This window comes from Schistocerca americana, chromosome 8, assembly GCF_021461395.2.
Source record: "Schistocerca americana isolate TAMUIC-IGC-003095 chromosome 8, iqSchAmer2.1, whole genome shotgun sequence".
NCBI lineage: Eukaryota > Metazoa > Arthropoda > Insecta > Orthoptera > Acrididae > Schistocerca > Schistocerca americana.
Window position 1 is genome coordinate 34,156,045 of NC_060126.1, and position 26,245 is coordinate 34,182,289.

Consider the following 26,245-nt stretch of genomic DNA (forward strand, 5'->3'; position numbering starts at 1 on the left):
TTAAACTTTTTTTATTTTTTGACATAGTCTCCTTTTAGACTTATACACTTCGTCCAACGCTGTTCTAATTTGTTGATGCCTTCCGAATAATAGGAATTGTCCAAAGTCTGCAAAATAGCTATTAGTTGCTGCAATCCTCATTTGGATAAAATCTTTGTCCCGCCAGCTATTTCTTCAAATTGGGGAACAAATAGTAGTCTGAGGGAACCAAGTCTCGAGAACAGGGGGGGGGGGGGGGGGGATGTGAAACGAATTGGAATCCTATTTCCATTAATTTTGCGACTGAAACTGCTGATGTGTGTGCTGGTGCATTGTCGTGAAGAAAAATGACTTTTTGTGGTCCAATCGCCGGCGTTTTACTTGCAGCTCGGTTTTCAAACGGTCCAATAACGATGAAGAATATGAACCTGTAATAGTTTTACCCTTTTCCAAATAGTCGATGAGGATTATACCTTGCTAATCCCAAAAGACAGTCGCCATAGCCTTTCTGGCCAAAGGAATGGTCTCCGCCTTTTTTGCTGCAGATTCACCCTTGGTAACCCATGTTTTATATTGTTGTTTAGTCTCAGGGGTATAGTAATGTATCCATGTTTCATCCACAGTGACGAAACGACTCTTAAAGTCCTACAGATTCTTCCTGAACCGCTGCAAACCATCCTTGAAACACTTCACACGATTCCGTTTTTGGTCAAGCGTGAGCAATCGTGCAACCCATCTTGCGGATAGCTTTTTCATGTCCAAATCTTTACGCAAAATATTATGTACCCGTCCATTCGAGATGCCCACAGTACTAGCAATCTCACGCAACTTAACTCTTCTGTCATCCATCACCATATCATGGATTTTATCAATGATTTCTGGAGTCGTAACCTCCACAGGGCGTCCAGAACGTTCAGCATCATTTGTGCCCATATGGCCGCTCTGAAAATGTTGAAACCACTTATAAACTGTTATGATCGAAGATGCATAGTCACCGTAATGTTTATCAAACTTCTCTTTAGTCTCCTGAGGCGTTTTGCCTTTCATAAAGTAATGTTAAATCACTACAGGAAATTCTTTTCCGTCCATTTTTTTGACAATCATCCGACTTTCTTGAGTCACACGACTGCCAAACGCAAAAAAAAATAGACCAACATGGCTGAAACTTGGTGTGCGTTCTTTCCAAAGATGCTACTAACTAAACGTGACCTCGATACACGACGGTGGTGCCATCTCTCGGAATTCGCACGGACTTTTCAAACGCCCCTCGTACCTGCCCCTGTCACAAGTGCATTCCTGGCCAATTGCATTTTCTCCGTTTTGTTTCACTTCTAAAATATATGAGGTGGTAGAGTTATGTTGGACACCCTGTATAATGGCGCTCGGTCTTCTTTCACTTCCACTGCTATGTGGCGGTAAGAGGGTAAGTTTTTTCTACTGGGTTACCAAATTAGACTTAACTCAGCGATAGTTCGCTACTTGCTTTCTCTAACCCCGACAAGTGCTGTTCATGTGGCAAAAGATTAAGCTCAGTTATCCATGCAAGGCAAGATGTATGACTGCTTGCAAGCGTCACACCATCTCTCGTGCGTCCCACACGCTATCCGCTAATTCAGCATTGTCACTACAATTCCCAACACTTATGCTTGCAGCAATCCCAAATTCCGGGTCATCACGTTCTCCGATGCCTAAGCATAATCCATTATTCTAATCGTCACTTTCCATACCAACTGTGTGTTCTTCAACACTTCACTCTCCAAATTCGCTATCTGTGTATTTTCACTCTTTCCACAGTTTTTAAGTCTCTCTTTCTCCGTGTATGTAGCACAGCCTCCACTACTTGTCTCATTTGTCCCTCGTTTATGACCTTCCCCTGAAACTTCCTTGAGTACTTCCATGTTCTGACCACTTTCGCGAAGTCCGTTGAACGCTTCTTTCAACGTCCTCACTTCATTCCGCATTTCCCATGTGTTGGAAACTACAGCGCCCACTGACGGCTGGCAACTATCACATCCTGTTGCCTCGAGAACAGCTTTCATCTTTCCTGGTACTGGTTCTGCAGAGGCCCCGCCCCAATCCGGGCGACGAAATGTAATACTGTTATTACTTTCATCGTGACAGGAACAAAGATCACACTCCCCCGCCCCTGCTTGGAAGGCCTCTGTCACTAGCAAGCCGATTCACAAACAACAAAAGATAACAGAAGAATCTATAGACTAAAAAAATGTATTCGCTACAGTCCTATACCCACACAAATGTAAACACCAAAGAAATCATTCAGAAACAAGCCTCATTGTCTTGATCTTAACGAATACGTTACTTCGTGCACAGACTCTACCACATCATCTTGTCTTTTCCTATGATTCCTTCTCTTCGCATTCTTTTCCGTTTCCGTTCTTGAAACTCCTGGAATCCACTCCAGGCTGCCTCAGACAACTGCCGTTCTTGTTGACAACTGAAGCTTCACGTAACTGACAAAGTAGCCACCACCATCTGATAGGGTGCTCGACACCTAGTGATGAGGTTATTCGTATTCGCCTTCCGGCGTTTAAGGACTCACTAATGTCACTTTATACTGCGGTAAACTTGCCGTAGGGTAAGTACAGGTACAGACGCGACAGACAAGCAGGAGTAATCAGCGAAGCATTGATTCCCCTTGCCTTTGTTTTGGTATTCTGTTCTCGACTTCCGGAAATTTTTCCGCATACCCGCGTGCCGCCTCTCCAACTTTACCTTTCTTTGTCTTTATTAAATCAAACGGTGATGGCATTTTCCGACCATACAAAACCTCATATGAGGAAACCCAGTATTAGTGTGTAATTTTGAATTATACGCTGACACGACATACCTTACATATGCATCCCAGTCACTATGATGAGCATTCACATAGCAACGTAAAGTTTTCCCAATCGTTCTATGTGTCCATTCCATCCTACCATTGGCCTGTCCATGAAGAGGACTAGTTCTTAACTTCTTCACGTTCAATAACCGACACAATTCCTTCAGTAAGTCTGACATGAAATTCCTAGTCTGGTCCATACTTATCGTACCTGGCACGCCAAACTTCAACATCCAGCTGTTAATGATTGCTTGTGCAACTGTCTCTGACGGCTGGTTCAGCACAGCAACGATCACCACATACTGAGTAAAGCATACTCTTATCGTTAATACTGTGGTGTGCGTACTGTAAGACCTTCGGTACACACACCATCAGATTATTTGACTTGTCGCTCTAACGAAGTAGGCGAGTGGTCTTATTGTGGCGTGTTTATCTTCTGCTGTTAGGGCAGACGATAGAAGTACCATTTGCACGCTTAGAGTAGCAGATTGACGGTGACCAACTTTAAACAGAACTTGATTAATTTTCACACACATTTATTAAAATAATAAAAAGCATAGACATTACAAAACTTGATTCTGGATGCTATTTACAATTGACAATCTGAAGTTCCTTTGGTCTTGGTACGTTAATCTTATTCTCACATATCTCTCCTACTTGACAAAGTGTCTATACATTTCTCTTCATGGCTATGTACAGGAATATGATAATATTATTAGGAGCAGATTGAAACTTGACTATAGACTGGTACAGACAAATGCAGACTAATGCAAACTGACTAATCGGAGGCCTGTACACTCGTTATAATACCTCGAGCGTTCAGGTATCACTGCGCGAGTGTGATCCGCTAGAAGAAAAGGTTCTACATTAGCAGCAATCTCATTGGCTGCGTTACATATTAATACGCGGATCGGCGGAAGCAGAATTTGGTCCGTCTCTATGGCAGCGCCATCTCGTAGTGCGGAGACGGACGAGCGCTGCGCCTGCGCTGTTGTGCTTAGCGGGGCGCGCTCTAGTGGGAAAGTTGTGTACGCACTGACTACGCGGAACTGTGTACGCAACAAATACGAATTGGTGTTCTGTTGGCATATGATTGAACCGTCCTAATACGTCATCTCAAAGCATTTCAAATTATTTTGACACTTCTGTTAGCCTCTGCAGTCTACACAATTACGATTCAAGTGAGCTCACTGTGCACATTGCACGCAGTTGCTCGTGTATTTATCTGCATCCATTTCTCTTGTTCTCCACCAGTATCTCCTGGCCATTCTTTAGTTTGTTGCTCTGCTCTCTTCATGACCAGCATGACCAGATAACACCTTAAAATTCATTCGTACTGCCACCCGCAGTCCTGGCCTCCTTCCCTTGCACAACAGTTCATCACATGTGGCAGACTTTGACTGCATCCTCTTCTGTTTACAGCCACTGTGAGCTCTCTGCTATACTGCAAGACCATTACCTAGAGCTTTCAACACTGCTGCCCGCCTGCATAATGCATTTACACTCCTGTGCTTCATCGCATGCTTGTGTACCACTTCGTAGTCCAATTTGCTGTCTCTGGACCTGTCTTGCCAGGCTGCTGGATGGGTCCCGTCAGGCCCGATAACCGGTTCAAAACATCGTGGTCAGTATTTTTTTCCTGTAAGGATAACATCTAAAATACGTGACACTATAAACGAAACTCAGCATCTCTTCCTTTCTTTGTCATTGAATAACCGTTCTCTGCTGCATTCAGCTGTCTCGAGACATAGGCGACAGGCCGCTTCTCACTCTTAATCTCCTGTGTTAAACACATCCCGAAGCACGATTGGAAGCATCATACGAACGAATGAATTCGTTCTGAAAGTCTGGAAATACTAGAACTGCGCTGGATGTCGGAGTCCCCTCTTACTCTTCAAACACACCAAAGCACTCTTATATTGACATGAATTTCACACCACTTCTTAGCAACTGCTTGGTGTCAGCACCCCTTTCACGAATTTTCTGTAGTAACTTGAGATCCTCTAGAAAGGATTCCAGTTCTCATTCAACTTATGCACTGGGAAGCCTTCCAAAGCTTGCACCAGCCTCGGGTCTGTCTGTACTCCATCTTTACTAATTACTTGGTCTGAATACCCTACCTCCTCTAATGCAAAATGGCACTTCTCTGTGCTCAACATCAGACGTGAAACCCTCAGTCTCTTAAACACTTCCTACAGTGGCTATCTGTACTGCCTGCTCCATTCCTTTTTGAGTATATGATGATATCGTTTAAGTAAACTAGGTACAGGGCCAGTTTTTAATCTCTCAGTACATCATCAATAACCTCTGAAACGTTGCAGGTACATTTTTCAATCCAAAGCATTCTCCTGAACTAATAGCACGCTCATTTTACCGAATATTCTATCTTCGGCTGGTATTTAGGAACAACCTCAAATTTGTGGTAACCACTCCTTGAATCTATGGTCGAAAAGTACCAGCATTGTCCTTGTTGTCTTGTCTACTGTGGAAGTCAGCACTGACATAAACAAGGATGGAGAGAAGTTGCGATGGCCAGTGGCAGGAATGCAAAATGATCTGTACATAACACTTTTAAATTAACAGAACTCTTCATTTCTAAAAACGTTATTAAGTGGCTACCTGTGCTTCCTACATGCATTTACTTTTATTCTCTGCTACTACTCGCAGAATTCAGGGTAAGTATCATCTTTGTATTACTCAGTACTGATACTCTCGAAGACTGCTACCGAACTGGGCCCGACCAGCGATGGGCAGCTGGTTAAGTCAGCATTGGTGAGGGACGCTGAACTCTGTCTTTCTGGAGGTGTGGCGCTGCCGGCTCCTTTCTTCGCTGCGCTGGTCAGCGCCTTCTTGATGCTGTTTCGCGGCGCTGCTGTGGTCGGTACGCAGTTGACGCTTGAGGACTGCACAGTCCTAAATTATCGATAGTCTCAGTGGTCTCGATGTTCAAGTGACTGTAATCACAGCAGAACCTGTATTGTCTAGGGCCATTTGTAGACTTTTTTTGTATGACCACGACTCCTGCACTCCATAGATCACTATTCTCTTATCCTCTCAGCTAACTACAGGTTAATAAAATATTCTATAATCAGCTGCCAATATCTAGCTATGTGATATAGTTACTGATATATCGGTGCTTTATTCCCTATTCTGATTCGTGTCACAGACATCACTGGCAACAGGCCCCATGGGGAAAATAAATCCTCAAATTCGAATTAGAGCCCTAGACTTAATGGTGCCTTGCAGCTGATTGTGGTTTACAACATCTTGTGTACCATTCATCCTCATCTGGAATGTCAAAACTCGCTATCAGCATCCCCTTCCTTAACGTCAATTAGTTTGTGCAAAAATTATCTGCACTTATGGGTACATTTCTCCTGCAATACCTCATTTGCTCGTGTACTACACTTATCTTAATAAAACAACTAGCTGGATAGAGTATATAGTTCTTTTCCTGAAGCTGCGCAACATATCATGTATCAATAGGGGATGCATATTAGTCAGAAACTAAAGCCATCAAATATGGAGCGCTGCAGGGATTCGTAATAGGCCATTGGTGTTGAAGAGAATTAGAAGAAAGTATTACACGCAGATAGTGTGACAATACTGAACAATGACCAAAATGTGGTACAGCTTGAGAGAAGAACATACATGTCTGCGAACACCAGAGCTCAGTTGCGCCTGGAAAATGAACTTGTTATAAACCTAAAAAAGATTATGTGTACAGTGTTCAGAAATAAAGGGAAGGCTGTGTATATGGGTTTAGAAGTGGATGAAACGAGACTGGTAGAAGTAGAATCCACTATATTCTTAGGCATTACTATGCATAACGAGCCGAAATGGAAACAATGTATAATACTATCTGTAAAGAACTCAGCTCTGTCATAATCATAATGAGGCAGTTATCACAGTATACAGACAAACAGCGTCTGTGTACCGAGTAACATGGGCTCTCTGAACTATACATGCAGTGTAGAGTTGTAGTGTCAGGGAACTCAAACATTCAAGACATAAAAAAGGTGTTCACATTAAAGAAAAACAGGCAGGATCATATTGAGAAGAAAGACTTATGAAACATACAGAAACTGCTTCAAAAGAATAGGCATCTTAACTTTTACATCCTTGTACATATATAAAACTGTAATATATACCACAAAAGATAGTGCAGAGTGGACTGCAAATGCTAGTAACCATACCCACAACACACGGAGAAAGAATGACATATGAAGCATAAACCAACTGACTGACATTGCTTGAAAAAGGTCAGACGGCGAGAACAGCTGACGCAGCTCTGTGAAGACGTCAAGTACAACTTTACTTAAAACGACGAGTGTCCAACGACAAGATCACCGAAAATGGTTCCAATAATTACTATTTATTGCGATTTGGACAGTAATATAAGTAAAATGTAATACACTGCAAAATAAACTTCAAACTCAAACCGAAATAATTATATTTGTTTGATAACTGCTTCTACTGCATACAGTTCTTTTAGCTGTGTATAATGCGCGTAGGTGGGTGTGTTTCAATGTAGTTCAATGTAAATCACTATGCGTATAAAAGAATTACTGGTAGCAAAGTTTAGTGCAAAAGACTATCGCAAAAGCTGGAAGTATGTTCGATATTATAGTGGAATAACGCATTTATAATCCACTGAAGAAGCAAACAATTAACTATCTTCTGTAAATAAGCCGACGTAATGCTGGCCGATAACGTCGAAAACCGCAGATACCTTGACAGATAACTTTCCCTTTTCAATGTCTACATCGTAGTACCATCTGCCCATGTCTGCATAATCTGATTGTAAATTTAGAATGAAAATTGCAAGGAGTTTATCCATATTGACCTCCCTGTCAGTCTTATTTCTGAAACTTTTCATCGTGCCACACACATTGTGCCCACACTGAAGGGGCGTACTGTCTATTGCTTCGTGCAAAGCGTTTCAGTGTCTGTTATCTTGAATGTTTTGTTTTTTTCTTCGCACATAGCTTGAAACCTGTCGACAAATTAATTCTATCGGATTATACTGGTAGTGGTATGTGGGTAAACGCACTGTGTGGCCGCATTCACACGCATGAAAGTCAGTTTGTACCTTCCGTCGCGTGACTCTTATAAATTAACGGGCTGCACGAGTTCAGCACACGAGTCTGGCTTATATTGTCCGCGATATTTTTATTTTTCAGCCAGAGCACACTATCCCCTTTTCTGGTGCTCGTAGTTGATCTTCTTTGTGTAACAACTGAGTGACAACTGACAAGGTAATTACAATGATCGACTTCGAAGCAAGGTACGGCAACAATCGTTCAGTGAACCACTTCCTGAAAGTGACAGCGTTCATTTGTGACTGGTAGTTACTACTGTTTTTCTTACACCTAAATACAAGTTTGCAGAAGAAGTATCCGAAAACCTTGCACGCGCTCATGGAATTATGCACTCATATTTCATCAAGGTAATACACTGTGGAACTACCTCCTCCTCTTGTACGGTGCGTCTTTATGAGGGACGTGGTTCGTGTTGTTTCTGTGTCACTTCTTTCAGTTAAAAACTCTCTTCTTAACAGATTTGAAACAAATGTCTTTTAAAATTCTTTGCATTGACGAAGCGTTACCTGTGAAGCCAGTTTGCTCAGGCATAATTGTAACGAGTTTTTGTGATGGCGAGTATTCCCTTCTTATATACATTTCAAACACGGAGTGCTTTAAAATATCATTGTCAAAACCATCTATTTGTGTTGCAGGCGATTTTTCTGCCGTTCGTTTTTGAGTCTTCAAAAATATAAGTCTCACTTTCGTATTCACATTTGAAAATGTTATAAAACATCTCGACTGCTTGCATGGAATTATTTGATTACTATGCAATTTACAATTAAGGGCCTGGTGGAGGGTTCATCGAATCACCTTCAAGCTGTTACTGTACCGTTCCACTCTCGAACAGCGCCCTTGAAACATGAACCCTTTAATATTTCCGTGCGAGCTCTAATTTCTCTTGTTTTATTATGATGATCATTACTCCCTTTGCAGGTAGGCGTCAACAAAGTATTTTCACACTCTGTGGAGAAAGTAGAGCACTGAAAATTCAAGAGAAGATCCTGCCACAACGAAAAACACCCGTGTTTTGGTGATTGCCATCCCAATTAGCGTATGATATCCCTGGCAGTCTCTCCCCTATATCGCGACAGTACATAACTAACTGCCCTTCTTTGAACTTTTTCGATGAATGGCGGGGGATGAACAGAACGGCTGATAATAGGGCCGCCTTCCCGCATGAGGCGAACTGTGGTTAGTAGCCCACATGCAATGGAAATGTCTTAGACAATGTAGCTACAAACAGGCTACACCTTATCGACAGCATCAGTATAGAAACCGGGATGATGTCATTACAGCAATTAAGCATACGCAAATTAATAAATCAGTTAAAATGAGAGGAGAGTGTACTCTACAAAGAGCAGATAAGCAATTATTAGCATCTCGCCTAGACAGTGAAACGACTTCACTTAGTTCTAGTACAATAGGCATATAGGAGTTACATCCAAAGTTTAAGCAGTTTGTAAATCGCGGTCTGGAAAATTATGTGATGCTTATTATGCAGATTGCCGCAGTGGATACTCCGGTTCCCGTGAGATCACCGCAGTTAAGCGCTGTCGGGCGTGGTCGGCACTTGGATGGGTGACCATCCAGGCCGCCATGCGCTGTTGCCATTTTTCGGGGTGCACTCAGCCTCGTGATGCCAATTGAGGAGCTACTCGACCGAATAGTAGCGGCTTCGGTCAAGAATACCATCATAACGACCGGGAGAGCGGTGTGCTGACCCCTCGCCCCTCCTATCCGCATCCTCCTCTGAGGATGACACGGCGGTCGGATGGTCCCGGTAGGCGACTCGTGGCCTGAAGACGGAGTGCTATTATATCGATTAAGGATGGAAAAGACCCACCATGCTTTAATAACGAGATTAGGAAAATTCCCAGGATGCAGAGGCTGTTGTGCTCTTGGTTCGGAAGAGAATCCGCAAATGACAACAAGCAAAGGTTAGTGGAGACTCTTGCGTCTGTGATCTATGCGTGAACCATACAGCTACTACCACTGTCATGCCTCAGCAAAAGATCTGGCAGACAAGCCGAGAAAATTCTGGGCCTACGTGAGATCACTAAGAGAGTTTAAAGCTTTCATTCAATCACCTGTCGACCGTACGCCCCGAAAGCTGCGTGGTCAGCGTGACGGATAGCCGTCCTACGGGCCCGGGTTGATTCCCGGCTGGGCCGGGGATTTTCTCCGCTCAGGGACTGGGTGTTGTGTTGTCTTCATCATTATTTCATCGCCATCCGGTGCGCAGGTTGCCCAATGTGACGTCGAATGTAATAAGACCTGCACCAAGGAGGCCGGACCTGCCCCGTAAGGGGTTTTCCGACCAATGATGCCAAACGCTCATTTCCATTTACCTGTCGACCAGTCTGATGTGGTGCTTGAATATAACAAAACGAAAGCCGAAGTTTTAAATTTCACGTTCAAGAAATCGTTCACGCAGGATAATTGTACAGACGTGCTGTCCTTTGAACATCGAACAGGCGACATAGTAATAAGCATTCCTGGCGTAGACAAACAACAGAGAGAGATGAAAACAAATAAGTCATCAGGACCGAATGGAATCCCAATCCCGTTTTCCGAAGAGTACTCTACGGCATTGGCGCCTTACCTAACTTGCATTTATTGCAAATCTCTCACCTGGTACAAGGGTCCAAGCCACTGGGGAAACGCGCAGGTGACTCCTGTATACAAGAAGGGCAAAAGAACGAACCTGCAGAGTTACAACCAATATCCCAAACACCGGTTTGCCGCAGATCTCTTGAACATATTCTCAGTTCGAATATAATAAATTTTCTTGAGATCGAGAAGCGTATGTCCACGAATCAGCACGGTTTTAGAAAGCGTCGCTCATGCGAAGCACAGCTTGCCCTTATCTCACATGACATACGGCGAACTATGGATGAAGAGCAACAGGCGGATTCTATATATGCGGTAGCGTTCTCACTTCCCACTCCCGGGTTCCCGGGTTCGATTCCCGGCGGGGTCAGGGATTTTCTCTGCCTCGTGATGGCTGGGTGTTGTGTGCTGTCCTTAGGTTAGTTAGGTTTAAGTAGTTCTAAGTTCTAGGGGACTGATGACCATAGATGTTAAGTCCCATAGTGCTCAGAGCCATTTGAACCATTTGAACGGAGGCATGTAGACTGTCGTTTTTCCCTCCTCCTATTTGCGAGTGCAACAGGAAAGGACATGACTAGTAGTGGTACAAGGTACCCTCCGCCACGCATTGCACAGTGGATAGCGGAGTACTGATGTTGATGTAAATGTCATTCTACTACACATTGCCTAAGATCAATTTTAGCACAATTTCGGTCCAAAAAAGTCAAACCCCAGGATCAGGCTGTAGCCCTTTCTTAGGTGTAGCAATGTCTCTACATACTTTTTAAATCGAGTAGCCCCTGTGTGAGAATTTACGTTTGCTGAACCCAGCCGTCTTAAATTGTTATCGCTGACCCCGCGAATCGCATAGGGCTGTGGGTTCGATTGCCTCTGATTCAGTAAGTCTGTAGTCTCTAGAGGCAACCGACATCTGCTGCCCACCGAGCGAGGTGGCGCAGTGGTTAGCACACTGGACTCGCATTTGGGAGGACGGCGGTTCAATCCCGTCTCCGGCCATCCTGATTTAGGTTTTCCGTGATTTCCCTAAATCGTGTCAGGCAAATGCCGGGATGGTTCCTTTGAAAGGGCACGGCCGATTTCCTTCCCAATCCTTCCCTAACCCGAGCTTGCGTTCCGTCTCTAATGACCTCGTTGTCGACGGGACGTTAACCACCACCACCATCACATCTGCTGCCCAGTGTTAAACAAAAGTACTTCCCATTTTTCACAACACCCATTACTCCACACTCCATCTCTGCATACGTATTTGTTGCATTTAATTTGAACAGGAATGCATTTAGCTGGACTTTGCGTTCCCCCTTGCCTTTAACGGCCGCTTACCACCTCGTCATCAACCACTACGTCCATTACCAAAATTCGACTACTGATACCTTCCATATCCTCTGCTTCCCTGTGGTTGGGGGAACTGCCTCTGTAAATTCCACTTCTGTCTACACCTGTAACAGTTCAAAATGGTTCAAATGGCTCTGAGCACTATGGGACTTAACTACTGTGGTCATCCGTCCCCTAGAACTTAGAACTACTTAAACCTAACTAACCTAAGGACATCACACACACTCATGCCTGAGGCAGGATTCGAACCTGCGACCGTAGCGGTCATGCGGTTCCCAACTCTAGCGCCTAGAACCGCTCGGCCACTCCGGCCGGCCCCTGGAACAGTGTTTGCAGAAAATACAACATGTATATCTCATAAACCTCTTGATGTATCAATTTCGACCATCATCTGCCCATCTTCTTGCAACAAAACTGTGCGTGCTTCATTACTCTGCCTCAAGTCATACGTGTCCTATCAGCAAAATCCTCCGCAGTTTATCCATGACTCTTCACGATGGCGCTCAACTGGTCCCGAAAATACCGTGCACTGTTCTGTTCTTTTGTGGCTTTGCAAAAGTCATTTCTCCAACTGCTCGAAGCTTGCTGCATTATTTAATGCTTCTGTACACCTCACGTACCTTTTTAATTCTCACTCTAGTTGCAGTCCAACCACCCATCTCCGCCGAGGTTTGAAGTTCCTCTACGAACAACAGCATATCCTCAGATGGTTTTCCACAGTAGGGGAAACCCTGCATAGTTGGATCCACCTCATACTGTGGTACCTGAAGCTATGCTAACTGTTCGTCCCTGGCTGTCATCGGCCCATGTAGCTGCCTGTTATCAGCTGTCAGCTGTACAACCTTTCGTAACAATATTAGTACTCTAATCTCGTACACTAGTACAACAAGAAGTCGCAACTCCAATAAATTGATCACAGACTCAATCTTTACGTTGTATCATGAGCCACCTAGACTCTCTACAGCGCCTTGCAATATGACACCATTAACGACATGTACAACGGAGTAGAGGCACAGACTACAAGCATTGCGCTAATGCGCAGGTAAGTCAAGTTGCGTGCACCGTAGAGACACCAAATACTGCTCTCTACAGTTACCCCCAAACTCAGATAAGTCAGTCGGCTCCTCTGGCCTAAACAAGGTAGCCTTTATATTACGATGACAGTCACGCCTCATGTCCATGTCTATTACACTCTCCAAAACACAGTTCTTCGCCAACTGCACCTCGTTGATAACAGTAGCTCGTGATTCCGACTCCATGTCGGTTGAAGATGCTGATGCAAATTCTGAGATGTGGCACCCACAATACAGGGAGCAGTGGCTATGAGCCGTGCTGCTGATGTTGGTCTGGCATGGCCACATGTGCATTGGCACTATTGGGAGAGGGGGGGGGGGGGGACCTAGTGCTTACAACTGTTGCCCTGCCATGGCCTCGAACCGGTGACTTCCATTAGCAGGCCCGTATCGTGATCTCGTTTGACACAGCCCAGTAAACCCGGTGGGGCTGCAACATTGGGAACAAATTTGTTACAAAAATGTCCCATGCTTATAGCCAGCAGCAGCGCGTGTGATGTGCTTATACGACACCAACTTATTGTAGTCTAAAATGCCATGGCCGCTGTCAGTGTGGATATCTGGCTTACCCTTGTTGCACTAATCTGTGCAGTACTACTGAGTCGCTGTTTCAACAAGCGAACCTGTCTCGCGAAACTGCGTCGACCTTACATCCCGCACTCACCTGCTGCCAGCGCTGACTCAATACACCGCCCGTATACGCTCGGAATGCTACAAGTGAGATTTATTGTCTGTTCCTGCGTTTAGGAACTCCTCACATCTCAATAGATACCCCTCAAAATAGTTTACAACGGAATTATATAAACTCCTCTTGTCCTCACTCTTTAAAAGATTGCCATTTTTCATCCAAAGAGTCGTTTCTGAATTGCAGTATGCACCTGTAACACAACACCCCAATGAAATTCAGTATTTTTCTTTCCTCTGTCTCCAGAGTCAAGTTCTTACAGCCATACACCGTCACACTCCAAACATATGCTTTTGGAAGGCTTTTCCCGATTTATTGGTCGTTACATTAAGCTTTACGGAGCGTGGTGACGCAGATGTTAGCACACTGGACTCACATTCGGGAGGACGACGGTCCAAACCAGCATCTGGCCATCCTGATTTTCTGTGTTTTCCCTAAATCGCTTCAGGCAAATGCCGGGATGGTTCCTTTGAAAGGGCACGACCAACTTCCTTCCCCATCCTTCCCTAATCAGATGGGACCGATCGCTATTTCATCCCCTCCCCCAAATCAACCACTTGAGATGTTAATATCTTCTTTTTATTGGGGAGTTATTCTTCGTATTTCTTCTTTGATTCTTTCACTTCCTGTGATATTGCTTCCTAAATTAGTCAAAGTTATACAGAAGCTCATTACATACATGTACTCGAACACTGGTTTGTCAAACTTTGTCACCATTCATGTTTGTTGTTAAATTCCTTTGCTTACATTTCTCTATAATTACTTTTAAGGCCAATATTCCTTCTCAGATTATTTGACTTCTTCCAGAACCAAACTGATTTTTTGAGAACATGGGGTCAACTCTTTGAAACGATGGAGCCTATCAGTTGTTTAAGAGATTCACCTCAAAATCTGTTGGTAACTTCCCCATACAGATGCGTTACACAGCACAGTGTATAACTTGACTTTGATTTCCATTCCTCCCACTTTAAGAAGTCTGGAGGAAAATTGTTTACTTCTGGGCTTGGTTTCTTTGGTGTTGCAGAGGTAGATCAGATTCCTCTTCTAAAATGAATCCCTCAATGACTGAGGTTGGTTGATAGAAGATAACTGTAATAAACTGAAGGTGATTTAACCCTGACCGTCTAATGTAGATACTCTAGATAGTGACTATGAGAAAGAGAACCAGAGCTTCTAATTGAGAACTTATATTAATATGAATTATGTACTCGCCTATCAGTACCACTTCCAAACCTGTTGTAGCGTGACATCAGCTAGAAGACCATATCACATATATAAGTCGAAAAAAGGGCATATTCTCTATGATTGGCCCTTATGTATCGCCCTATGTATGGTTGCGTATTGTCCTGTTGGACTATGTGACGAATGTTGAGAATGAGTTGCAGTCTGGTTACCCCTGTTCCATGGAGGTTTTGCTTGGTGGAAAGGCACCACAGTCTTTGGTAGGTTATGGTTGATTCTCTGTGTTAACTAACACCTTCATGACAACATGAAAGACTAACTTTTACGAGGGTGGTTTGAAAACTTCTCGGAATCACCAATAGAGGTCAGTGGTAGCGCAACGAGTTGTTCACATGATACTCATTGGACTGTTGCCTGTGAACGCGTGCCATGCCAGTGCTCTTGGAAGAGAGCTGTGGCGGTGACGTGGCTCTGTTGTTGTTCCCGCGTAGTGATTTTCGAAGATGGAAAAAATCGAAATTCGAGCAGTGATTAAGTACTTCGTAAAGAAAGGTATGAAAGCAAAGGACGTTGATGCCGATTTCCAGAATACACTGTGGGACTCTGCTTCTTCATATTTAACTGTTGCCAAGTGAACAAATGAATTTAAATTTGGTCCGGAAAGCCTAGATGATGGTTCGGAAAGTGGTCGGCCAAGATGTGTCACTACTCCATGCAAAAGTGCACAAAATGGTCATGGAGGACACCTATTGAAAGTGCATGAAATTTCTAACGCATGCTTAACTGAAGAATTAGAAATGAAAAAACGATCTGTAAGATGGGTGCCGCGACTCTTGACGCGCGCCAGCAGACATGTGCCACCAGCATAGCAAAATTACACAAACTGAGGTATGAATTGTTGCCACACCCACCTTATTCACCTGGCATGGCACAGTCAGACTTCCACCTGTTCCCAAAACTTACAATTTTTCTTGGTGGACGAAGACTCACTTCAAATGAAGAACTGGTAGCCGGAGTTAACAACTACTTTGTAGGTCTGGAGGAAAGTCATTTTCGAGTTGGGATCAAGGAACTGGAACACCGTTGGACCAAGTGCATTAATCTACAAGGAGACTACATCAAAAAATAAAAAATAAAAATAAACGTTTCAGTGATGTAAGTACTTTTTTTCTATTCCGTTCCGAGAACTTTTCAAACCACCTTTGTAAGAGCAGAGTATTGCAGATTCCATTCTCAAAACATCCTTGTTTGCTTAAGCAACTGGAGAAGTCAGGAACATGGCTCACAGAATAAGGTACTATCATAGAGCATTCTGGCCTTGTTAATAGTATGCCAGATGCCCATTTCACTGACATCTCAAGGAAATAACTGTAGAAAGATATTAAGGAAACGAAGTCTCCTTCGCTTTTTGAGTTTGTCCTGAGAATGATATGTGCTGAAACAAATAGGGACTGCTTTACATGGTATTATTAATTATTTGCAGCTGTTCACCTATGGCATCCTTCTGACACAGCAAGGAAACTACATTGCTGCTATTGACGTACAACTGATAACATTTAGAGCTGTCCTCGATACAGATCTGCCAGTAAATCGTACAATTGTAGGGGATACTGTCTAAAGACAAAGGACTGCTCAATGACGCGGTGTTTCAGAATCATCAGGAATGGAGTCCACTCAGGAATTTAAGGAGACCACAACTGTGAACCTGGGCGCCCTCCTAGACGCGGGGGACGGAGCCGTGGTGATTCTGGCGGCGGGCGACGCCCGTCTCGTGGTGCACAGGGCCGTGCTGGCCGATAGGAGTCCCGTGTTCGCCGCGATGTTCCGGCACGAGACGCTGGAGGCCAGTAGCGGCCTGGTCACGATACCAGACGTGGAGGGCCCTGTGCTGCGCCAGCTGGTCGCCTACCTCTACACCCTGCAGGCCCCCCAGCTGCCCGGCATGGCCGCCCAGCTGCTGGCAGCCGCAGAAAAGTACGGCTTGCTGGTGCTGAAGGCTCACTGCGAGCGCCAGGTGGCCGCGCAGCTGTCAGTCGAGAATGCGGCGACCACAGCCGTTCTCGCAGTCAGGCACTCCGGGGCCAGCCTCACAAAGGCCGCCGTTAACTTCATGAAGGCCCACCTGGTTCCAGTGATGGCGACGCAGGGCTGGGCTGACGCAGTCCGCTCCCAGCCAGAAGACGTGGTCCAAGTCAGTCGGCTGCTCTCAGAGCTACCAGCAGAAACCAGGTAAGCGCGTTAGCAGCCATTCACCGATGTTCGCCATTTGTGTGTATGTGTGTGTGCGTGTATATATCCGCAACTACTGTCTGATGTTTGCCATTGAGTTCCCTTACATGTATCCGTGCTGTCAAATGGTATGTGTACAAGTCGCTATTACTTAGGGTCTGGCATAATGCCGCTGAATAGTGGCCGAGCGGTTCTAGGCGCTAAAGTCTGGAACCGCGCGACCACTACGGTCGCAGGTTCGAATCCTGCCTCGGGCATGCATGTGTGTGATGTCCTTAGGTTAGTTAGGTTTAAGTAGTTCTAGGGGACTGATGACTTCAGATGTTAAGTACCATAGTGCTCAGAGCCATTGAACCAATGCCGCTGAACAAAATAATCTTGAGGATGTTGAGCACCAAAGCTGACACTAATGATGATGCTTAATCACAACCACCTCAGCTGTATTTATCGTTTTACCGCTAATTTCGTTCAGTGAACATCTTCAGGTCTTCAGCAGTTGAACAGACCAGAAAATTGCGCTAAAGCTACAGAATCTTAAGGAATAGATAACTAAATCCTCACCGAGTTGTGCTGCAGTCACGACAAAAGTGGTCGGCACAAATGTCAAAGATCAAATCCAAAAACTCGTCACAAAATGTTTTGCCGACCGCCTGGCTCAAGTATGGCGAACAGACACCACAAGCTGTGTAGACAGGCCCGATCCACAACAGAGGTATACATGTAAAAGTAATGATTAGCCTTTTTCGAGTGCGGTAGTCGATTGTCCGATCATAGTCGTTACAATGACATAACCTTACATAGGAGACTGACACTGAAGAGAGCACAGTTAATCGAAGCAACTGAAAAATAGATCTGAACAAAAGTTAACAATGCAGTTATTCACAATAACAAGAGGACAGGTAACGATGCTTCGTCAATTGACAGCTATGACAATAAGTGAATAATTATAAAATAGAGTTCCCAAATATTTCTGTAAAATATGTCACGAACGGTAATTTTGGTTTCACGGAATGATCTTAAGCCATTAATAATGGGAATAAAAAAGACCAAATTGAAGGTTATCATATGCTGTTAAATTAACTACAGTTATTCACTATGGAGGAGAACATGCACCAGTGTTTGCACAGATCAGCATCATTATTATTTTCAAACGTCATACGACTTATTACACAACTGATATTGAAATATTCTGTGAAGTTTCGGAATTGCAGCCAGATCATGATGACTTCTTGACACAATAGTTCGGCTGGCAACCGTACAGCCATTTTCAGGTGAGTGTCTGATACTGGAGGCTGCTTTTTCTTCTGCGAGTTTGGAATACAGTTTCACTGGTTGCCCACGGTCTTACTATGTTGATGGATGGTAAACTGTTCCACTCGACTGTGATGCCATTCTAAAGACATCACTGGAGTGCATGTTGAAGGTGTGGCGGTGGGACTTGAAGTCCCATATCACCCTTTGACGGTGGTAGTTCAGGTGCAGTTGAGAGGTAACATAACGACGAACCACATTAGGTATCAACATCGGCGGTTTATGATGATCGACACCCATCGAGTGGTCAAGTCAATACTAACGCTGCATGAGTGGCTGTAAGAAGACTAATGTTAACCATGGTTGGAATCGGAGTCCTCAAGGATGGTGAGAGGAACAAGGTGTCTGTGCCAGTGCCGGGGAGGCGTTGTGCCAAAGTTTTGTAAGCCAGCAACTGTGTCACATATGGCTTCTACTTTGGTATAGAGACGCCTTGCCTTCTCTCGCATGGACATCTTGAGAGTGGCCGTGCCCATTTCCTCATGGAGGGTAACCACCCTTGTGAGGGTAAGAGCATGCAGACTCCACCAAAGCACCTTATTCTGCAGGTGCTGGAGGGTCTGCATCCAGGAGGCACTAATCGTAGCCGATGCAGTGGAGCCATAGGTGAGGGAAGGGTGGACGACCATCTGGTACAGGCAGAGCTTTGTGTCGAGGTTCAGTTTCCTGCTGGTGAACATTGGTAAAACGCTTTTATCAGCTTGAGTTCCTTTTGCGTTACATATTCAGCATGGCGATGGGAGAACAGTTTCTTATCCATCCAGACACCTAGGTATTTAGTATCACGGAACCATACGACCTGGACGCATGCAACAGTGATGTTGTGGCAGAGGATGGGGTGCTGTTTAGTGGTGTAGATGGCTGTAGTTCTGGCGGCATTGAGTGCAATCTTGTTGGAACGACACCAGGTCCACCTCCCTCTGGAGGCGAGCAATAAGCTGGTCTGTGTTGCGCCGGTGGTATAGAGAGCTGTATCATTGGCGTATTGTGCCAGGTGGCAGTATGGGAGGACTGGCATATCTTTAGAACAAATGCTAAAAAGGGTGGGAGACAACTCAGAGCCCTGAAGGGTACCCATCGACATGTGATGTAAGATGGGGCGTCGACCTTACTGAGTAAACAAGAAAGTCTTATCATGGAGGAAATTATCCACTATCTTCACATAGATATCGGGGATGGTCGTCTATGTCAGCATTTTGTACACAAGATTGTCCTGTCAGATCTTATATGCGTTTTTCAGGCACAGAAAAAAATCTGACGTCGACATGGTGGAGTTAAAGCCCTTGCTGACATCTTCTGTGATCCAAAGGACTTAGAGTTCGGCCGACAGGTGGGAAGCGAATCCAAATTGTTGTGGATGGGAGCCGGCCAGTGTGGCCGTGCGGTTGTAGGCGCTTCAGTCTGGAACTGCGTGACCGCTATGGTCGCAGGTTCGAATCTTGCCTCAGGCATGGATGTTTGTGATGTCCTTAGGTTAGTTAGGTTTAAGTAGTTCTAAGTTCTAGGGGACTGATGACCATAGATGTTAAGTCCCATAGTGCTCAGAGCCATTTGAACCATTTGTTGTGAATGGATTGTCCCATCTGCCACCAGAGACTTGGAAATGTGATGGAGGACCAAAGATTTGAGAACCTTGGCCATGGAATTCTGAAGGCTAATGGGCCTATTGTTAGTAAGGGACTGCGGGATCATTTGTGGGCTTGGGGATGGCAAAGATTTTGGCCCACTTCCACTGTGGGGGAAAGACGCCAGTTGTGAGACAGCGGTTCTTCATACTGGTAAACAAGACCAGTGGCTTGTGAGGGAGCCGGTGGAAGTGTTCCTTTAAAATACCATCTAAACCTGGAGCCAACTGTCCCTGCTTCCACCAGAGGATCCGCTGGATTTGCCCTGTGGACGTAAGTTGAGGGACAGATTGAGGTGGTCTTTGTCTTAAGGCGGCAATGGCCGCTAGCATATCGTGTTCATCTTGTAGGTTATCAGGCATGAGGTTGGACGAGCGACTGGGTTTGGGCCTCAAATTCATCAGCCAGAGTTTCTACCACATGGAGGGCATCATAAGTTAAGCCATCAACACTGCGGATGGGATGGTTGTTCTTTACTGTGGAGCTCTGCAGGACTCGGACAAAAGCCCATTTGGATTTATGTTGGAGGAGGAATGCAGACATCTTGTCCTCCCATTGTGTTTTCCAGTTGGCGAGCCAGTGGCAGAATTCACTCTGGAGATGGGGAAATAGGTGTGGTGCATGATGGTGGGGGTGGTCGATTCGTCCTTTGTTTCCTTTGTGGAGAGCGGAAAGACTTCACAGCCTTCTGGTATATAGGACAAACCTTCCAGGGAGCCAGGTGGTGGAGATCCTGAGAAGTGCCCAAACAGTGGGGACACGCGGGTTTTTCTGAGACCGGGAGGCTGCAGTCCTCTGATGGAGACAAGCCAGCACACTAAGGAAAAGGCAGTGAACAGTAGTTGCTGGTGTGGACTAAATGTTGACAGCTACGGCAGATGGGCCTTTGCAGCCTTCATATAATTCAATACGCACCTTGGTGGACAGGAGATACCTGATTTGGAAAATGCTTTCGAAGCCCTTCCTCCGAATAAACATAGGTGGGCGTAGGGATAAATTTCCGGGTCTCAGGGTCCCTCTTGTTGTATTGGTGGACTAAAGGGTCCAGGAAATTGAGACGAAATAATCCACCCTGACATCTACCTCTGTAACTCCGCAAGGAAGGTCTTTGATGACGATTTTTGTTCCTTTGTCACCAGAAGCCTGAGTGTAGTAGTCCAAAGCCCTGGACTTCACAAATTTGAGGACTTGGAGATAATCATCCACGGTGTCAAGCAGGTACTTGACGTGGTCTTTCTGGTATACCGCACGCAGTTGGGCTGCAATAAGTCACAGTTCAGTGTTCAGTTTCATGTAGTTTGTGGAATTGTAAACAATGATATGATCTATCTTCTCCTTCTTTCTTGGTGGTGGAGGCGGATTCTGAGAAGTGGGGTCTGGATGGGGACCCATGTCCTGCTCCATGGCAGCAACAGGTGTCGCTGCTGCAGGTGCAGAGGCATTGGAATCTGAATCATGGCCGCAGTGATGGGCGTGAGTGGAAGACCATTTAGATTGTCAACTGTGGAGGGGACCACCAGGGTCAGAATCCCCAGATAGCACCGTAGGGGTGACGAGATGGTGGAGATGAAGCATCACCCGGCAAGGCGTCTGCATGTCGGTTGATTGTAAAAATGCTGGGGGCCGACATGGCTTGACTATCCGTAGGTGAGAGGTCTATCACCAGGCAGCCACGGGAATAGACGACGAAGAGGACGATCGGTCTCTGACGTGATACTGTGTACAGGGTTCATGTGAATCAGTATCACTCTCAGTGGTTATCAGTGACTTGTGGTGGGAAGCAGATGCGCTTGGTCCTTAGCCCGTTGGGGGGTGTCAGTATCAGCACAGCCGGCAGCTTGCCACGATGGCTGTTGAGTGGCTGGTGTCACATTGCCATGCGAAGGGGAAATGGAAGAGTTGCCTAGCCATGGATTCCTGTCCTTGGCCCTATTCATGTTTAGCCCCGGTCCGACTGATGTAGTCAGGTTGCTGTTGGCAGGCTATCGGCATGAATGCCTGTCGCCTGTCTATACCCGGTACAACGGGATGAATAGAAAATAATGAATTCAATATAATGAAGCTGCCTTACTCGGTGAACGACAAATCGATGACGACTCACACTACAACTAGACAATGCTGAGCAACACTCGTGACTGTAATGAACAACATGCATGTACTCACAAGTAAACACTGTCAGGGCTCCAACCTGAATGACCTGGGAGGCTGCTTTTCTTCTTTATTGGATTTCGGTTCTCTTCCAGAGGGGTGGCGGGGAGGGGGGGCTGGCAGCAGCACAATACGCCCCTCTGCAGCCTACAGAAAAGTTAGAAAGCAGAATTAGGAGATATCATAAAAATAAAAGCAGACAATAAAATGGCGACTGTTAAAACTGAAACATGGCAGAAGAGGTGCGAAGAAAATATAAAAACAAAGGGTCAGTGATGTTGATTAATGGTTCAAATGGCTCTGAGCGCTATAGGACTTAACTGCTGTGGTCATCAGCCCCTAGAACTTAGAACCACTTAAACCTAACTAACCTAAGGACTTCACACACAGCCATGCCCGACGCAGGATTCGAACCTGCGACTGTAGTGGTCGCGCGGTTCCAGATTGAAGCTCCTAGAACCGCTTGGCCACTCCGGCCGGCGATGCTGATTAAAACATAAATAGATAGGCACAATTAAACAACACGGGACAGTCTGGTTGCTGTTCACAACAGTTAAAAACACACTTAGCGACAGTCTGATGGCTGTTCGCAACACTCGTTGCATCCTCAAGGGGACGCTCATGGAAAACTGCACTATAGAGTACGACGGCATAGGGGTGGGTGGGGGACCTGGACAGATGCCAATGGAGGGAGAGGACACAGAAAAGGGGGGGGGCAGGGCAGATGAAAGAAGGAGTGGGGAACGCAGTGGAGGAAAAAAAAAGGACTTGGGAGAGAGAATGGAGTCAAAGAGAAGGTAGGCAGGGAAGAAACAGGATGGAGGGAGGGACAGGGAGCCTGGGGAAAGGACAGAGGGGAAGGTGAGTATCAGAGTTGATAAGAGGGATAAATAGAGAGAGAGAAGGGAGAGAGAGAGAGAGAGAGAGAGAGAGAGAGAGAGAGCATCATCCAGGAAAGGAGATGAAGGGTGTAGAGGTGGAGGGAGGGGGGACACAATGGTGAAGGCGTGGCATTGGGCTGGGGTTGGAGAAGAGTGGAGCAACCAGGGGATGGGGAGGGGGGATCAAGTCGGCAGGAGGTGTAGAGGACTCAGATATGGGCTGGGAGGTGTATATGGAAGGTGAGGTAGAGTGGTGCTCGAGGATCTAGAGGGACTTATAGACTTGGGGGGGGGGGGGGTGGATATCCAGGTGGAAGTGGCATAACATAGGGTGGGACGGATTAAGGATTTGTAGGTGTGGAGGATGGTAGAGGGGTTCAACCCCCATGTCTGGCCAGAGAGGAGTCTAAGGAGGTGGAGGCGGTTGTTTGCTTTGGATTGGAGAGCGGAGATGAGGGATCCAGTCGAGGTGACAGTCAATGGTGAGTCCAAGGTAGGTGAGGGTGGAGGAGAGGTGGACATGACGGGAGAAAAATCAAGGAGCCGGAAGGAGCGAGTGGTACGACCTATGTTGGTTGCCTGGGTCATGGAAGGATTGATTTTGAGCTGCCACTGGTTACACCATGTGGCAAAAAGGTCAAGGTGATTCTGAAGAAGTTGTTGGGACCATTGAACGGTACTGTCGCCCTGTTTTTCTAACTTGTGCCTGTGTACTTACTGGAAGTTATTGTTTTATCCCCTGTATTATATTGTTTGTTATCTTCCTATTATGTTTTTTTTACTCTTTTATCGGTTGTAGAGCGGCGTATTAATAGAAATTCAATAAATCGAATCGAAATTCAAAATTCAATAAAGGAAAAAAATACAATGCTCAGCTATGGCCGACTTACTGGGCTGCGACAGGCTCATGTTCATGTATTGTACAAATCGTCTGACCTATGTACGCTTTGCCATACTGGCAAGAAATTTTGTAAATCCCGGCCTTCCGCAGACCCAGATCATCCTTGACCGAACCGAGAAGGACACCTATCTTCGCCAGTGGCCGGAAAATTAATTTTGCACGATATTTCCTTTGGATCCTGCCTACTTTAGACGAAAGGTTGCCGACGTATGGAAGGAACGCCCTGGACTTGAACAGCTGCTTGCCTTCTTCATGTTGTGGGTGGTCACGTTTCTTTCTTCTTAGCGTTGTACTGATGTGATGTAGAGAATAACCATTGTCTCTGAACACCGACTATAGGTGTTCTAGCTCCTTTCTAAGGCTGTCTCCATCAGAAACAACATGGGCCCGGTGCACCAACGTTCTAAGGACGCCGGTAGTTCGTGAAGGGTGATGGCAACTCGACGCTTGCAGGTAAAGGTCCGTATGTGTGGGCTTATGGTAGACAGAATGTCCTAATGACCCATCCACTCTCCTAGTAACCAAGACGTCAAAAAACGGTAAGTAACGATCCTTCTCTATTCCATCGTAAACTGGATGGGGCCATTCTACAAAAGTGCCAGCTACATATCGCCTGGGGACTCCCGGTTTAAGTTCTGTCGAACAAGTGCCCTTTCCTGAATGTCTTCCATAAAAAAGTTTGCTACCAGAGCGGAGAGAGGACTGTCCATGGCAATACCGTCTTTCTGCTCAAAATATTCGTTGTTAAATAAAAAGTAAGTCGACGAAAGGACATGATGCAAAAGTGCTGTTATGTCGTCCGTGAACTTCTTCCTGGAGAGTCTATAAGAGCAACCTTACTGAAAAGTCAGATGTCATCGAAGCTCACTAGTAAGTCAGTTTCACTGAGTTGAAGTGACTTCTGTCTATTGATGACGTCAGCAGAGTTGCGAACATGATGCGCGCACTTCCCCACAAAAGGTCTCAGTACAGGCAAGATGTATCGCCACATCATACGTACGGGCGTCGATATTACTGACGGTCGGCCGTAACAGAACCTCTTTTTTATGAATTTTCGGAAGCCCATATAACCTGGGTGGCACGGAACTATGAGACCTTAATCTTTTGGTGTCAGTCTTTCGATACAATGGTTCACTCAGCAAGTTATCTTCGGTCTACAACCCCCCCCCCCCCCCCCCCCCCCGCCACATCCGTGGCAACAGCACGGTGGCGTTTCCCTCATCGGCTGGTAAGGCCATCGTGCGAGGATTTTGTCGTAATTTTCGTAGTGCGGCTCTGGTCGTTTGCCAGCCGAAGTATTGTGGCAAGAAGTCAACATGATCCGGCTGCAAATCACGAATTCGGTACGCCGGAAAACCTCAAGAATCACGATATTGAAGTAATTGTATATAATACAACTGAGCCCATAGTTATGCTCGTACAAAGTGATCAATTCTATACAATAGAAAGCAGTTACAACAAAAAACGTCTTGCCATTGAACATACAAAAAGACTGAAAAGTACTGAGCTGGTTAGTTCTTGTACGGTCGTAACAGACTACATGCGAGCTATGTTGAATTTGATACATGTCTATCCAATAACGGAACAGATGCCAAATATTACACAAGATGGCGTAGACAGATAAAACAGAAACTACTTTCACACACACAATATAGCAAAAAACAATAAACGTGCTCACAGAAAGTGACCGTGAGCAACGATATAAAACCAATTACAAGAACTTGTCACTGAATATGTAGAATACTGAAATAACTAAACTGCGTAGTTTCAGTGGTGTATTTACAATGAAACTCTGTGTTAAGCTTGCTACCGTTATGTAAAAGTACAGAACAGACAAAGAATAAAAACCGCTCCACAAATAATTCAACAATGAAAAACAGATATTAACAAATGTTTACTGTACAACTATGAACTATAACAAGGAACGGGTGAGTGCTTACACCAAACTGCATCGTCAGTTGAGTTCGCACATGTGACAGTAAGTAACTAGCTATAAAATACAGTTATGAAGTAACTGTGAAAATAATCTGGGAACGTAATAAAAACTCGTGGAACGATCGTAAGTAATGAATGACATAGTCACAGAAAGGCATTGTGACCGAAAATGTGAAAGGCCTAAAACAACTACCCTGGTGCTTATTGTGTATTGCTGAAGATATAGCAAGCGAGCCTCGTTGAACTAACTACAATTATTGACAACAGAAGAGAACAAATGCTACGTTCATAGAGGCATACAACGCATTCACCAATCGATCGTCGAGTAACAATGCACGCTGTAACAGAACCAGTAATTCTGGTCATTTAAAATGATCATGACTACAGCATAAAAGCGATTACATCAAATGAAATGAAATGAGCTTTTG

The 26,245-nt window shown here is 45.2% G+C and overlaps 1 protein-coding gene across 1 annotated transcript in view; it reads left to right on the top strand.

Annotated features, from left to right (window-relative positions):
• The window catches only part of LOC124545254 (serine/threonine-protein phosphatase 6 regulatory ankyrin repeat subunit A-like), a 94,851-nt gene that overhangs the window by 58,466 nt on the left and 10,140 nt on the right, over nt 1-26,245 (top strand). Inside the window, exon 2 of the mRNA XM_047124130.1 lies at nt 16,440-17,016. Within this exon, the coding sequence (XP_046980086.1) occupies nt 16,451-17,016 (566 nt within the window). The 5' untranslated portion in view covers nt 16,440-16,450. The remainder of the gene's footprint in view (nt 1-16,439; nt 17,017-26,245) is intronic.